The sequence below is a fragment of the Salmo salar genome, chromosome ssa11, assembly GCF_905237065.1.
Source record: "Salmo salar chromosome ssa11, Ssal_v3.1, whole genome shotgun sequence".
Taxonomy (NCBI): Eukaryota; Metazoa; Chordata; class Actinopteri; order Salmoniformes; family Salmonidae; genus Salmo; species Salmo salar.
In genome coordinates this window covers 3,919,709-3,936,583 of record NC_059452.1, presented here as the reverse complement: position 1 = coordinate 3,936,583, position 16,875 = coordinate 3,919,709, and the positions used below count along the sequence as shown (strand labels likewise).

Genomic DNA, 16,875 nt, shown 5'->3' with positions numbered 1-16,875 from the left:
CAATAGCTGTACGATTAACAAAGCCATTCAGGGCAATTAGGGGGACATAAATTAAGTTACTTACATTGTGTCTGCCAAACCCCCTAGGATAATGTACAGTCAATGCAACATTATGATGACTCATTATCAAAGGTAGGGAATAGCTCATCTTGATAAGTCATTGTTTCAACGCAGCCTTAAAATGTGTGGACAGAGTCCAGGAGCTATTTTGTGACATTAACAGTAACTGAGAACTCGAAAAACAAGTATAGCCACACAATGTTAGTTCTCCTACAAAATGTGGTTTTGGCTGTTATGTCGTTACTCATTTGTTTGAATGAGAAATGCTGACCACCCCCACTCTGCTCGTGACTCACTTGAGATAAGTCATCGAACCAGAAACGGGCAGAGGTAAACATTGTGTTTCTGTGAGGGATTGCTAATTTCAGTGTGTGCAGGGTGCAAGATTTGTGGATCTCTGCAGCACCTACTCTGAGATTATATATCCATGGACCAGCAGTCTTAACAGGTGCTGATCTGTGACTGTACAGTCAAGAGTTGAATTATTGGCACCATTGATAAAGATTCGCAAAAATACTGTATAAAACACTACTAAGATGTATTGTATACTTAATTTAAAAAAAAAATTATGCTATACAATTGCTCAGAGAAAGATGTTTTGTTTAACAAGTAATACTTTAATTCACAAAAAGTTAGTGCTCAAAATTACCCCAAAGTATTAGTATCCGGAATCTAGGTAAGACCCAAGTGCAGACTGTGTGATGTAACAATGTTTATTGTAACCACAGGGGCAGGCAAACAACAGGTCAAGGCAGGCAGGGGTTGATAATCCAAGGCAGAGACCAAGGTACAGGACGGCAGGCAGGCTCAGGGACTGGTCAGGCAGAGGTCGGTAATACAGAGGTGGAGCAAAGGTACAGGACGGCAGGCAGGCTCAAGGTCAGAGACAGGCAGTGGTCAGGCGGGCGGGTCAGGACAGGCAAAGGTCAAAAACCAGGAGTACGAGAAAAAGAGACTAGAGAAAAACAGGAGCTGAGACAAAACGATGGTAGGCTTGAACTGGCAACAGACAGAAAACACAGGTATAAATACACAGGGGATGATGGGCAACACCTGGAGGGGGATGGAGACAAGCACAAGGACAGGTGAAACAGATCAGGGCGTGACAATTAGTTCATTTTGGGAAATATATGAATTGCCATTGTTAGCATCACAAAATTGTATCTATGCCTTATACACCTGAGTAAGGAAGAAGAGACAACTAGTAGACAATTGGCTCTTAATGATGAAGACCTCATTCTAGATTGTAGATTGGCGTGCACATCTGAGGACTTGTCATGGACCAACAACACCACCACTTTTGTCAAGAGGACGCAACAGCATCTCTACCGCCTAAGGCGGCTGAAGAAATTCATCGTGCAACCCCAGGTCCTCTTCAAATACTACCGCTACACCTTGCATCACGTCCTGTATGGGAATTGCTCCGTCCACTACCGCAAGGCCTTCCAGTGGGTGGTGAAGACGGCCTAGTACATCACTGGGACCGTGCTCCCACCCATCCAGGACATCTTCTTGAAACGGTGCCTAAGGAAGGCCCGTAGCGTCAAGGACCCCACACATCACAGCCACGAGCTGTTTACTCCCTCACCGTCGAGCAGACAGTATCAGAGCATGAGGTCTGACACCAAAAATCTCAGAGACTTTCTATTTACAAGCCATCAGATTGCTGAACACTTGAACTGAACTGACCATCTGCTCTGATTCTCCGCACACATGCACTCACTCGACACACACAGATACAGTGGGGGAAAAAAGTATTTGATCCCCTGCTGATTTTGTACGTTTGCTCACTGACAAAGAAAGGATCAGTCTATAATTTTAATGGTAGGTTTATTTGAACAGTGAGAGACAGAACAACAAAAATCCAGAAAAACGCATGTCAAAAATGTTAGAAATTGATTTGCATTTTAATGAGGGAAATAAGTATTTGACCCCCCTCTCAATCAGAAAGATTTCTGGCTCCCAGGTCTCTTTTATACAGGTAACGAGCTGAGATTAGGAGCACACTCTTAAAGGGAGTGCTCCTAACCGCAGCTTGTTACCTGTCCACAGAAGCAATCAATCAGATTCCAAACTCTCCACCATGGCCAAGACCAAAGAGCTCTCCAAGGATGTCAGGGACAAGATTGTAGACCTACACAAGGCTGGAATGGGCTACAAGACCATCGCCAAGCAGCTTGGTGAGAAGGTGACAACATTTGGTGCGATTATTCGCAAATGGAGGAAACACAAAAGAACTGTCAATATGCCTCGGCCTGGGGCTCCATGCAAGATCTCACCTCGTGGAGTTGCAATGGTCATGAGAACAGTGAGGAATCAGCCCAGAACTACACGGGAGGATCTTGTCAATGATCTCAAGGCAGCTGGGACCATAGTCACCATGAAAACAAATGGTAACACACTACGCCGTGAAGGACTGAAATCCTGCAGTGCCCGCAAGGTCCCCCTGCTCAAGAATACATAGAGGCCCGTCTGAAGTTTGCCAATGAACATCTGAATGATTCAGAGGACAACTGGTGAAAGTGTTGTGGTCAGATGAGACAAATGGAGCTCTTTGACATCAACTCAACTCGCCGTGTTTGGAGGAGGAGGAATGCTGCCTATGACCAAGAACACCATCTCCACCGTCAAACATGGCAGTGGAAACATTATGCTTTGGGGGTGTTTTTCTGCTAAGGGGACAGGACAACTTCACCGCATCAAAGGGACGATGGACAGGGCCATGTACCGTCAAATCTTGGGTGAGAACCTCCCCTCAGCCAGGCGCATTGAAAATGGGTCGTGGATGGGTATTCCAGCATGACAATGATCCAAAACACACGGCCAAGGCAACAAAGGAGTGGCTCAAGAAGAAGCACATTAAGGTCCTGGAGTGGCCTAGCCAGACTCCAGACCTTAATCCCATAGAAAATCTGTGCAGGAAGCTGAAGGTTCGAGTTGCCAAACGTCAGCCTCGAAACCTTAATGACTTGGAGAAGATCTGCAAAGAAGAGTGGGACAAAAATCCCTCCTGAGATGTGTGCAGACCTGGTGGCCAACTACAAGAAACGTCTGACCTCTGATTGCCAACAAGGGTTTTGCCACCAAGTACTAAGTCATGTTTTGCAGAGGGGTGAAATACTTATTTCCCTCATTAAAATGCAAATCATTTTATAACATTTTTGACATGCGTTTTTCTGGATTTTTGTTGTTGTTATTCTGTCTCTCACTGTTCAAATAAACCTACTATTAAAATTATAGACTGATCATTTCTTTGTAAGTGGGCAAACGTACAAAATCAGCAGGGGATCAAATACTTTCCCCCCCACAGTACACACACACACCAGCTGCTACCAGACTGTTATTATTATTGCTCTTAAAATACTGCACAATTTAAATACTTGCCCCCAAATCCACCCTTCCCCAAAACACAAATTTTGCCTTGCCGTATTATACTTATGCTAAAATGTTTATTCTATTCTACTGAGCCATTTACTTGATGTTCGTATTCTTATCTTTTATTATTTCTTATTGTTGTTGCATTGTCAAGATGGAACCGTCAAGTAAGCATATTGTTGGACCATGTACATAGGACTAATAAAACTTGAAACGAATTAGTTGATTCATTTGAATAATTTGTGTTGTGGCTTGGCTGGAGAAAATTTTTTGTATACTGTGGCTCTCTTGAAACAGTTGGCCACACATTTAAAAAGTAGATTTAGTAGGCCTAAGTCCGAGTTTATGCTAGCTACATCATTTTTTTATATAGCATTTATACAAGGTAGAAACATTGTTTTTTTTGCAGAAAAATATAAAGAATGGCAGTTTCAGTGAGAAGCATAGCAACATCAAGCTTTGTAAGAGCTGACCCCGTTTTTTAAAGCCAAATCCACCCATTAGCCGCAGAGTCTACCTTTAAAAGTGCCATAATTGAAAATGTTTCCCATCATTTTTCAGTATTCTAATGTTTTTTGTTGTTGTGCGTTTTAGGATTGGCAATAAAGCTCTTTGGCCAAGCACACGAGTGATGGCTTTGGCATTGAAAGAAGGATGTGATAAGCGGAAAAGAACCCCATACCTACTGCAAAATAAAGTGGTGGATCATTGATGTTATGGGCTTATATTGCTTCCACTGCTCCTGGGACTTTAAGGTCAACAGCATCCTGAACTTTAAGTGGATCGTCCAACAAGACCATATCACCAAGCACATGTAAAATTTCACAAAGAAATGGTTAACTGACGACAAAAATCAACATTTTACAATAGCCATCTCAGTCTCGCTTTTCACACAGTGCAATGGCAACATAAGTGACATAGTATTCAGTGACATTAAAGGAATCAAACATTGAAACATTGTAAATATAAAAAAATGAACTAAATCAAGAACAAAAGAAGCATGCAGATAAAAGAAAATAAGAAACAAAAAAAATAAGATCACATGAAAATATCCGATAGGACTTTGTTTGCCCATGTGAGTGGAATAACTACAGTGCAGTGCTGTCATGCCCTGATCCGTTTCACCCATCTTGTGCTTGTTTCCACCCCCCACCAGGTGTCTCCAATTTGTCCCCATTATCCCGTGTATTTATACCAGTGTTTTCTGTTTGTCTGTTGCCAGTTCGTCTTGTCCCGTCAAGTCTTACCAGTGTGTTTTCCCATTTGAGTCTGTCTATTCGCTGTTTTCTAGTCTTTGACCATTCTGCCTGCCTGCCGTTCTATATCTCATTGACTCTGCCCTGGATTACTGACCTCTGCCTGCCCTCGACCTGCCCTGGCCTGTCCCCTTGTATAATAAATATGATGAGAACTGTACTATCCGCCTCCTGTGTCAGATCCTGAGTCGTAAGTGCATAAATGCATTCGGAAAGTATTCAGACCCCTTCACTTTTTCCACATTGTTATGTTACAGCCTTATTCTAAAATGTATTCTATACATTTTTTCCTCATCAATCTATACACAAGCGAAAACAGGTTTTTAGCCAATTTTGCAACAACAACAAAAAATATTTAAAATAATTTATTCAGAGCCTTTGCTATGAAACTTGAAATTGAGCTCAGGTGAATCCTGTTTACATTGATCATCTTTGAGAGATGTTTCTACAACTTGGAGTCTACCTGTGGTAAATTCAATTGATTGGACATGATTTGAAAAGGCACACAACTGTCTATATTAGGTCCACAGTCGACAGTGCATGTCAGAGAAAAAAACAAAGCCATGAGGTCGAAGGAATTGTCCGTAGAGCTCCTAGACAGGATTGTGTCGAGGCACAGATCTGGAGACGGGTACCAAAACATTTCTGCAGCTTTGAAGGTCCCAAAGAACACAGTGGCCTCCATCATTCAAAAACAGAAGAAGTTTGGAACCACCACGACTCTTCCTCGAGATGGCCGCCCGGCCAAACTGAGCAGTCGGGGGGAGAAGGGCCAATCGGGGGAGAAGGGCCTTGGTCAGGGAGGTGACCCAGAACCCGATGGTCACTCTGACAGAGCCCCAGAGTTCCTTTGTGGAGATGAGAGAACCTTCCAGAAGGACAACTATCTCAAATCAAATTATATTTGTCACACGCATTTAGCAGATGTTATTGTGGGTGTAGCGAAATGCTTGTGTTTCTAGTTCTAACAGTGCAGTAATATCTAATAAGTAATATCTAACAATTTCACAACAATACACAAATCTAAAGTAATGGAATTAAGAAGAAATAAATATTTGGGCGAGCAATATCAGAGCGGCATAGACTAAGATATAGTAGAATACAGTATATACAGTTGAAGTCGGAAGTTTACATACACCTTAGCCAACTACATTTAAACTCTGTTTTTCACAATTCCTGACATTTTATCCTAGTACAAATTCCCTGTCTTAGGTCACTTAGGATCACCATATTTTGGCAAGAACAGCTCAAATCAGCAAAGAGAAATCCATCAGTCCATCATTAAATGAAGACATGGTCAGTCAATACGCAAAATGTCAAGAACTTTGAAAGTGCAGTTGATAAACCATCAAGCGCTATGATGAAACTGGCTCTCATGAGGACCGCCACAGGAAAGGAAGACCCAGAGTGATGGAGTGCTGCATCAAATGACCTGGCCTCCACAAATCACCCGACTTTAACCTAATTGAGATGGTGTGGGATGAGTTGGACTGCAGAAAGAAGGAAAAGCAGCCAACAAGTGCTCAGCATGTCAGAACTCCTTCAAGACTGTTGGAAAATAATTCCAGGTGAAGCTGGATGAGAGAATTGTAAGAGTGTGCAAAGCTGTTATCAAGGCCAAGGGTGGCTACTTCGAAGAATCTAAAATATTAAATATATTTTGATTTGTTTTACACTTTTTTGCTAACTAAATGATTCCATATGTGTTACTTCATCGTTTTGATGTCTTCACTATTATTCTACAATGTAGAAAATAGTAAAAATAAAGAAAAACCTTTGAATGAGTAGGTGTCCAAACTTTTGACTGGTACTGTAGATATATCAAAAGCATTTGATAAAATATAGATTTTGGCCTTCACTACAGAAGCCCATAGAAATGCGTTGAATAACAAATTCATTGAAAAAAATTGGTAGGCACAAAACTACCTTCATACTTCTATTAGTTTTTTTAAACCGGTACCAGTTACCTTCAGATGAGTCCCGTGACACTTGTGAGGGTCCTAGAGCAAAACGCACCCTTGAGAATATCCCCTTTCCACAGTGGAGTCCCATTAGTTTGTAACCAAAATGGTTTGGGCGCTACCAAACAGAAGTTGGCACATCGGCAGTACTTCAGACAAGTCTTTCTGACACTTGTGGGGGTTGTGAGAGTCTCCCCTTTCCAAAGAGTGGTCACGGATATTGCTGGGTATTTTTTTGTTATTTCCTAGTTGATAAAATTCTAATAGTTTGCCTATTTTCAGTTTTATTTGAATTACACAACTTTCCCAGGCCTTTATATCCTATAACACAGAAAATAATATGTTTTGTCATAACTGCACTGTGATTTTAATTAAGTGAAGAAAAAAAAAAATGTATATATAGAGTAGGGGTGTGAACGTTTAAATGTTAAAACGTTTAAACTAAGTTGGGATCCTTAATGTTAAGAAAAATCCATATCCGAAAGACTGTGTGTATATGTGTATATATATATATATATATAATATATATATATATATATATATATATATATATATATATATATATATACACACAGTCTTTCGGATATGGATTTTCTTAACATTAAGGATCCCAACTTAGTTTAAACGTTTTAACATTTAAACGTTCACACCCCTACTCTATATAATAATGTAAGTTTTCTTGAATTTGTTCTGGATTTGAGGACTGTGAAATGTGGCATGTCTAGTGGGGTAAGTGTGTGTGTCAGTGCTGTGTGTAAGTTGACTATGCAAACAATTTGGAATGAAGTGATGCATTCAGTCTCTCCTCTACCTTTAGCCAAGAGAGACCGTCATGCATACTTTAGCCCTCTGAAGAGCAAGACTCTTCTGAGCCAGCTGAAGTGTTTCTATGTCCTTCTTTGCAGCACCAGACCATATGACTGGGCAATAATCAAGATAATATAAAACTGGCATGTCTCAGGCTGGATACATTGCCATTCAGGTCTCCACCGAGTGTGGTTAACACCTCATGTTCCTTTTATCCTACAGTCGGTAGAGAAAGCAACTTGAGTGTTCCGAGATAAAACACTTAAGTTCTTCCGACTGGCATGGAAGTGGCTAGAATATTATGAAGTGTAAGGATAATTAGGAGTCTGAAACTAGTGTGTGACATGTTCAACATGCTGTAGTGTTGTCACAATCCCAATATCATGATATGATACATTTTCCATGGCAAAAAAAGACAGACTAAACTCTATGGTCATTTACAAACCTGATTCAAGTAAAATGGTGAGCTATAGCTTGAAAAATTAACAAATGTGACAACATAAATCCACATTTTAACATTAAAACCATTTTCCTCAGGAAATTCAGTCTGCTTCATGTTTTCTTTCCTTACTTATTCAAAAGTACTGTGAAACTGAAAATCGTGACAATGCGAAAGGGAGTGTGTTACACTACCTGTTCCAGCAGGTCCTCCACTTTCCTCTGCCAGCCCTCCCTGGCCGCCATCAACTCCAGCTCCTTCTGCTGAGACAGCTGGGACAGGGAGGCTTGTCTGTCGGCCTCATATTCCTCCGTCAATTCCTCCTTCAGCAACCTCAACTCCTCCCTATAGAGTGGGTAAGGGGAAGGAAGGGGTAGAGAGAGAGAAAGAGAGACATTGATGATCCTGAAGCCTGAAACACTACATCTCAGATTCTGGGTTGCACAGCCATACTGGGTAATCTCATTCACCAGACACTTCAGCCCAATGCTTGAAAGGTCTACTGGATCAACAAGTCAAACATAGCCTTTGTAAACCCAATAGAAAGAGTGGGTAAAAGTCCTGGTCCAATAGAAAAAGAACCAATCTATAAATGTGTTCAACCAAAATGTGTCTTGCACATTTAACCCAACTCCTCTGATAAAAGAGGTGTAGGGGGCTGCCTTAAATCGATGTCATCATGCCCGGGGAGCAGTTGTTGTTGTGGGTTAACTGCATTGCAGGCTCGGGGATTCGAACCAGCGACCTTTCGGTTACTGGCCCAACGCTATTAACTGTGCTTCTACACCTGCATTGCTTGCTGTTTGGGGTTTTAGGCTGGGTTTCTGTACAGCACTTTGTGACATCAGCTGATGTAAGAAGGGCTTCATAAATACATTTGATTGATTTGATTGAACCGCTAGGCTACCTGCTGTAGCCATTGCCCCTAATCAATCATCTCCCTCCAAACCCCTCCCCCTTGGCTTTCTCTCTAATAAATAATCTCCCTCCGAACCTCATAACCCATTCCCCTATCTTGTGTACCTCTGATTCGGAGCCACGCCTTACAGTCATGTGATTCGCTAAAATCAAATTCTGCCAAACAATTTTTATTTATTTAGTCACTACCACATAGGCCATATTTGAGTTGTTATTCCAGGCTTATCTGCACTATGCACAATAGCTTAGGGACAATGTTACCTACTGGCTGACATAAAGGCCTACCTCAGAGCATAAGTCCATTTTTGGTCCAGGTCTTCAGCCATTTTGTCAATTTTCTGCTTCTCCTCTGTCCTTATTGACATTACCCTGGCTTCATGCTGCTGTTTCTGGGTTTCAATCTCCTCCTGGACACGTGGACAAACCAGAGACAAGTTCAGGGAAGTTGAGGCATGATACAATATCAGTTATGAGTACAGAAAAGGGCAATGGAGTTAAACATTTGGTTAAAAAAATATATACTGCTCAAAAAAAATAAAGGGAACACTAAAATAACACATCCTAGATCTGAATGAATGAAATAATCTTATTAAATACTTTTTTCTTTACATAGTTGAATGTGCTGACAACAAAATCACACAAAAATAAATGGAAATCCAATTTATCAACCCATGGAGGTCTGGATTTGGAGTCACACTCACAATTAAAGTGGAAAACCACACTACAGGCTGATCCAACTTTGATGTAATGTCCTTAAAACCCAGGGCCAACCGCACCAGCATATAGTCTCACAAGGGGTCTGAGGATCTCATCTCGGTACCTAATGGCAGTCAGGCTACCTCTGGCGAGCACATGGAGGGCTGTGCGGCCCCCCAAAGAAATGCCACCCCACACCATGACTGACCCACCGCCAAACCGGTCATGCTGGAGGATGTTGCAGGCAGCAGAACGTTCTCCACGGCGTCTCCAGACTCTGTCACGTCTGTCACATGTGCTCAGTGTGAACCTGCTTTCATCTGTGAAGAGCACAGGGCACCAGTGGCGAATTTGCCAATCTTGGTGTTCTCTGGCAAATGCAAAACGTCCTGCACGGTGTTGGGCTGTAAGCACAACCCCCACCTGTGGACGTCGGGCCCTCATACCACCCTCATGGAGTCTGTTTCTGACACATGCACATTTGTGGCCTGCTGGAGGTCATTTTGCAGGGCTCTGGCAGTGCTCCTCCTGCTCCTCCTTGCACAAAGGCGGAGGTAGCGGTCCTGCTGCTGGGTTGTTGCCCTCCTACGGCCTCCTCCACGTCTCCTGATGTACTGGCCTGTCTCCTGGTAGCGCCTCCATGCTCTGGACACTACGCTGACAGACACAGCAAACCTTCTTGCCACAGCTCGCATTGATGTGCCATCCTGGATGAGCTGCACTACCTGAGCCACGTGTGGGTTTTAGACTCCGTCTCATGCTACCACTAGAGTGAAAGCACCGCCAGCATTCAAGTGACCAAAACATCAGCCAGGAAGCATAGGAACTGAGAAGTGGTCTGTGGTCACCACCTGCAGAACCACTCCTTTATTGGGGGTGTCTTGCTAATTGTCTATAATTTCCACCTGTTGTCTATTCCATTTGCACAACAGCATGTGAAATGTATTGTCAGTGTTGCTTCCTAAGTGGATAGTTTGATTTCACAGAAGCGTGATTGACTTGGAGTTACATTGTGTTGTTTAAGTGTTCCCTTTATTTTTTTGAGCAGTGTATATTATTTGCTTCTCAATGAGGAGAATCTGCAGTTTAGACTGACAACAAAAGCAAGATTATAATGATAAATGTTCCACTTTGTTTTTCTTTGGATATACTCTGTAATTACACATCAACCCAAGCTATTAACCAGGGACAGGTTTGCCAAAAGCATCTTAAGGCTAAGTTAATCGTTAGAATCTCCGTTGAAGCGTCGCAAAGTTTCAGAGCCGTTTCCCAAAACTATTGTAACTAACGTTGCACTTGAAAATGCTTGTAAGCTAACGACTGCCTCAGATCACTCATAGAACAACTAAGTGCATCATTACTTTACACAGAAGATCTCCACTAAAAACAGAATCAAAATGTTTGTCTCGCTGTGTCCACCAATGACTTTGTTGAATACAGGAACTCGCTCTGCCATTTCCTGTTTACTCAAATTTGAATAGTTCGCTGAACTCCAGTTTATAGGAAAAACAAGCATAGTGTAGAGAATCACTGCACCATTTAAACCGTTGTAAAATATATTTTTAATAACCCCCAAAATTGTGTTTTTAGCTGTTTGAAACTGGTGTACAAAACCAAAAGTAAAAGACACAAAAAAACGTATGAATGGGAAGCATAGAAAGAGCGAGAATAGAACAGATCAACCACTTCTTAGAATTGCTTTCAATGGGAATGACAGGTCTATAACTCACATTTCTATGTGAAATTGGTTGGGTCTCCCAAAAAATGACATATTGCAGCATTAATCAATTTAGTTATTTTGCCAACTGTAGGCTACTGTGATGTGCACAATGATGTACCAACTGTGATTTTTGTCAATTATTATAAGCCAAACTGCCTAAATAATGGTAGCCATACACTCTTAGAAAAATGTATTCCTAAAGGGTTATTTACAGAGGGATAGGGTTTTCCCAAGAACCGTTTCCATTTTAAGATAGTAGCCAAACCTCAAAAAGGTCTTCAGTTTTGGAGATACCCCTACCTGAGCTAGAACAAAACACAACCATGTCTATTATGTATCCCATATTTTAAAAGTATGGTTGTGTAAAAATATTTTATGGCAAATTTAAATTTATAGATATTGTAAACTCAAAAAGTACAGAACATGCCTGGCTGGAGGGTGAATCGGCCACCTTGAGTATCCAAGATGGCGTAGCAGTGCAGACGTAGTTTGTCGTTCTCCCGTGTAAATTTTGTATTTTTTCGTATATATTTTCAATCTCTTTTTCCATTTTTAAATTAAATATACCTTCCGGCAACCCTTATAGCCAGAACCTCCATCAGGAGCTAGCCATCAGGAGCTAACCAGCTAATTAGCTACTAGCTATTTAGTCATGGTTAGCCACTGCTAGTGGCCTTTACCTTTTGCACAGACACCAGCCGCTTTTAGCCTGGATAATGCTTGCCAGCCAGCCAGCATCGGGACTGTTTTTCTCCACTACAACACCAGATTCCTGCCGTAAGCCCTGGACCATTACTCCTGATCATCACAGCTAGCTAGCTGCCCGAGTGTCCCAGCCCCGAAGCTAGCTTTGAGCCAGGCCCACCTCCCGGCCTGCTCAGTGGACCCTATGATCACTCGGCTACACTGCTGATGCCTCCCGGACTATTCACTAACACGACAAGAATCCACTACACAACCGGATTCTTGCCGTAAGCTCTGGACCTTTGCATCAGATCATCGCTGCTAGCTAGCTGCTACCGAGTGGCTATAGTGGCTAATGCCCTTGTCCCGAAGCTAGCACCAGTTAGCCACGAGCCAGGCGCATCTCCCGGCTAGCAAACAAAATTACTCCAGATACAATACCTCCTTTGCCAACGGGCCTGGACCCTTTGTCGACACGGCCTTTATCGGACGTCGGAGCAGACGCTTCTACTAGCCCCGGCCTGCTAACTTTTTTTTTTTTTTTTGGAATGCCGTGTCTCCCGCTTGCTAGCATAGTAACAACTACCTAGCGGCTTCCCCGTTTCATCTATTGCTGTTCACTGGACCCTATGATCACTTGGCTACATAGCTGATGCCTGCTGGACTGTTCATTAAATCATGGTACTCCATTTTGTTTATGTCGGCACCAGCCTCGAACTCAGGCCCTGTGTGTAGTTAACTGACCCTTTCTGCCCATTCATCGACATTTTACCTGTTGTTGTTGTTGTCTTAGCTGATCAGCTGTTGTTGTCTTACCCGTTGTCTTAGCTAGCTCTCCCAATCAACACCTGTGATTGCTTTATGCCTCTCTCTAATGTCAATATGCCTTGTATACTGTGGTTTTGGATAGCTATCATTGTTTTAGTTCACTGCGGAGCCCCTAGTCTCACTCAACATGCCTAAGATACCTCTTTTGTCCCACCAACACATGTGGTGACCTCACCCAGCATAACTAGTACATCCAGAGATGCAACCTCTCTTATCATCACTCAATGCCTAGGTTTACCTCCACTGTACCCGCACCCTACCCCTGTCTGTATGCCCTGAATCTATCCTACAACGCCCAGAAATCTGCTCTTTTTATTCTCTGTCCAACGCACTAGACGACCAGTCTTGATAGCCTTTAGCCGTACCCTCATCCTACTCTGTTCCTCGGGTGATGTGGAGGTTAACCCAGGCCCTGCATGTCCCCAGGCGCTCTCATTTGTTGACTTCTGTAACCGTAAAAGCCTTGGTTTCATGCATGTTAACATCAGAAGCCTCCTCCCCAAGTTTGTTTTACCCACTGCTTTAGCACACTCCGCCAACCCTGATGTTCTTGCCGTGTCTGAATCCTGGCTTAGGAAGGCCACCAAAAATTCTGAGATTTCCATCCCCAACTACAACATTTTCTATCAAGATATAACTGCCAAAGCGGGAGAAGTTGCAATCTACTGCAGAGATAGCCTGCAAAGTTCTGTCATACATTCTAGGTCTATGCCCAAACAGTTCGAGTTTCTAATTTTTAAAATGAATCTCTCCAGAATTAAGTCTCTCACTGTTGCCACCTGTTATAGACCCCCCTCAGCTTCAGATTGATTGCCCCCCATCTATCTTCAGAGTTCGTTCTGTTAGGTGACCTAAACTGGGACATGCTTAACACCCCGGCCGTCCTACAATCTAAACTAGATGCCCTCAATCTCACACAAATTATCAAGGAACCCAACAGGTACAACCCTAAATCTGAAAACAGATATTATCCTGACCAACTTGCCCTACAAATACACCTCTGCTGTTTTCAATCAGGATCTCAGCGATCACTGCCTCATTGCCTGCATCCGTAATGGGTCCGCGGTCAAACGACCACCCCTCATCACTGTCAAACGCTCCCTAAAACACTTTTTCGAGCAGGCCTTTCTAATTGACCTGGCCTGGGTATCCTGGAAGGATATTGCCCTCATCCCGTCAGTAGAGGATGACTGGTCGTTCTTTAAAAGTAATTTCCTCACCATTAAATAAGCATGCCCCCTTCAAAAAATGTAGAACTAAGAACAGCTATTGCCCTTGGTTCACTCCAGACCTGACTGCCCTCGACCAGCACAAAAACATCCTGTGGCGGACTGCACTAGCATCGAATAGTCCCCGCGATATGCAACTTTTCAGTAACCAATACACGCAGTCAGTTAGGAAAGCAAAGGCTAGCTTTTTCAAACAGAAATGTGCATCCTGAAGCTCTAACTCCAAAAAGTTTTGGGACACTAAAGTCCATGGAGAATAAGAGCACCTCCTCCCAGCTGCCCACTGCACTGAGGCTAGGAAACACTGTCACCACCGATAAATCCACGATAATCGAGAATTTCAATAAGCATTCTCTACGGCTGGCCATGCTTTCCTCCTGGCCAACCCAACCCCGGCCAACAGCTCCGCAGCTACTTGCCCAAGCATTCCCAGCTTCTCCTTGACCCAAATCCAGAGAGCAGATGTTCTGAAAGAGCTGCAAAACCTGGACCCGTACAAATCAGCTGGGCTAGACAATCTTGACCCTCTCTTTATAAAATTATCCGCCGCCATTGTTGCAACCCCTATTACCAGTCTGTTCAACCTCTCTTTCGTATCGTCCGAGATCCCTAAAGATCCCCCTCTTCAAAGGGGGGGTGACACTAGACCCAAACTGTTACAGACCTATATCCATCCTGCCCTGCATTTTCTAAAGTCCTAGAAAGCCAAGTTAACAAACAGATCACCGACCATTTCGAATCCCACCGTACCATCTCCGCTGTGCAATCCGGTTTCCGAGCTGGTCATGGGTGCACCTCAGCCACGCTCAAGGAACTAAACAAAATTATAACCGCCATCGATAAGAGACAGTACTGTGCAGCTGTCTTCATCGACCTGGCCAAGGCTTTCGACTCTGTCAATCAACATATTCTTATCGGCAGACTCAATAGCAGTGGTTTCTCAAATGACTGCCTCCCCTGGTTCACCAACTACTTCTCTGATAGAGTTCAGTGTGTCAAATCAGAGGGCCTGTTGTCCGGACCTCTGGCAGTCTCTGGGGGTACCACAGGGTTCAATTCTTGGGCCGACTCTTCTCTGAATATACCAACGATGTCGCTCTTGCTGCAGGTGATTCCCTGATCCACCTCTACGCAGACGACACCATTCTGTATACATCTGGCCCTTCTTTGGACACTGTTAACAAACCTACAAAGGAGCTTCAATGCCATACAACACTCCTTCCATGGCCTCCAACTGCTCTTAAACGCTAGTAAAACTAAATGCATGCTTTTCAACCGATTGCTGCCCGTACCCGCCCGCCCGACTAGCATCACTACTCTGGACGGTTCTGACTTAGAATATGTAGACAACTATAAATACCTAGGTGTCTGGCTAGACTGTAAACTCTTTCCAGACTCATATTAAACATCTCCAATCCAAAATTTAGTCTAGAATCGGCTTCCAATTTCGCAATAAAGCTTCCTTCACTCACGCCGCCAAACATACCCTCGTAAAACTGACTATCCTACCAATCATCGACTTCGGCGTTGTCATTTACAAAATGGCCTCCAACACTCTACTCAACAAAGTGGATGTAGTCTATCGCAGTGCCATCCGTTTTGTCACCAAAGCCCCATATACCACCCACCACTGTGACCTGTATGCTCTCGTCGGCTGGCCCTCGCTACATATTCATCGCCAGACCCACTAGCTCATCTATAAGTCTTTGCTAGGTAAAGCTCCGTCGTATCTCAGCTCACTGGTCACGATAACAACACCCACCCGTAGCATGCGCTCCAGCAGGTATATCTCACTGGTCATCCCTAAATCCAACACCTCTTTTGGCCGCCTTTCCTTCCAGTTCTCTGCTGCCAATGACTGGAACGAATTGCAAAAATGGCTGAAGTTGGAGACTTTTATCTCCCTCACTAACTTTAAACATCAGCTATCTGAGCAGCTTACCGATCGCTGCAGCTGTAAATAGCCCATCCAATCTACTTACCTCATCCCCATATTGTTTTTAGCACACCAGTATTTCTACTTGCACATCATCATCTGCACATCTATCACTCCAGTGTTAATTTGCTAAATTGTAATTACTTTGCTACTGTGGCCTATTTATTGCCTTACCACTTCACGCCATTTGCACACACTGTATATAGACTTATTTTTTTTCTATTGTGTTATTGACTGTACGTTTGTTTATTCCATGTGTAACTCTGTGTTGTTGTTTGTGTCGCACTGCTTTGCTTTATTTTTGGCCAGGTCGCAGTTGTAAATGTTCTCAACTGGCCTACCTGGTGAAATAAAACAAATGTTAAAAATCTGGAGCATCAGCATTTGTGGGTTCGTTACAGGCTCAAAATGGCCGGCAACAAAGAACTTTCTTCTGAAACTCGTCAGTCTATTCTTGTTCTGAGAAATGAAGGCTATTCCATGCCAGAAATTGCCAATAAACTGAAGATCTCGTACAACACTGTGTACTACTCCATTCACAGAACTGCGCAACCTGGCTCTAACCAGAATAGAAAGAGGAGTGGGAGGCCCCGGTGCACAACTGAGCAAGAGGACAAGTACATTAGTGTCCAGTTTGATAAACAGACACCTCACAAGTCCTCAACTGGCAGCTTTATTAAATAGTACCCGCAAAATACCAGTCTCAACGTCAACAGTGAAGAGGCAACTCTGGGATGCTGGCCTTCTAGGCAGAGTTCCTCTGACCAGTATCTGTGTTCTTTTTCCCATCTTAATCTTTCATTTTTATTGGCCAGTCTGAGATATGGCTTTTTCTTTGCAACTCTACCTAGAAGGCCAGCGTCCCGGAGTCGCCTCTTCACTATTCATCTGTAGAGATGGGAGAACCTTCCAGAAGGAAAACCATCTCTGCAGCACTCCACCAATCAGGCCTTTATGGTAGAGTGG

At 43.2% G+C, this 16,875-nt stretch overlaps 1 protein-coding gene across 2 annotated transcripts in view; it reads right to left on the bottom strand.

Annotated features, from left to right (window-relative positions):
* fam184aa (family with sequence similarity 184 member Aa) overlaps positions 1-16,875 on the bottom strand; it is an 85,341-nt gene that overhangs the window by 45,305 nt on the left and 23,161 nt on the right. For both annotated transcript variants that reach the window (XM_014126183.2, XM_014126184.2), the window contains exons 8-9: positions 9,102-9,223; positions 8,093-8,243 (exon numbers count right to left, since the gene is read on the bottom strand). In XM_014126183.2, the coding sequence (XP_013981658.1) occupies positions 8,093-8,243; positions 9,102-9,223 (273 nt within the window). The remainder of the gene's footprint in view (positions 1-8,092; positions 8,244-9,101; positions 9,224-16,875) is intronic.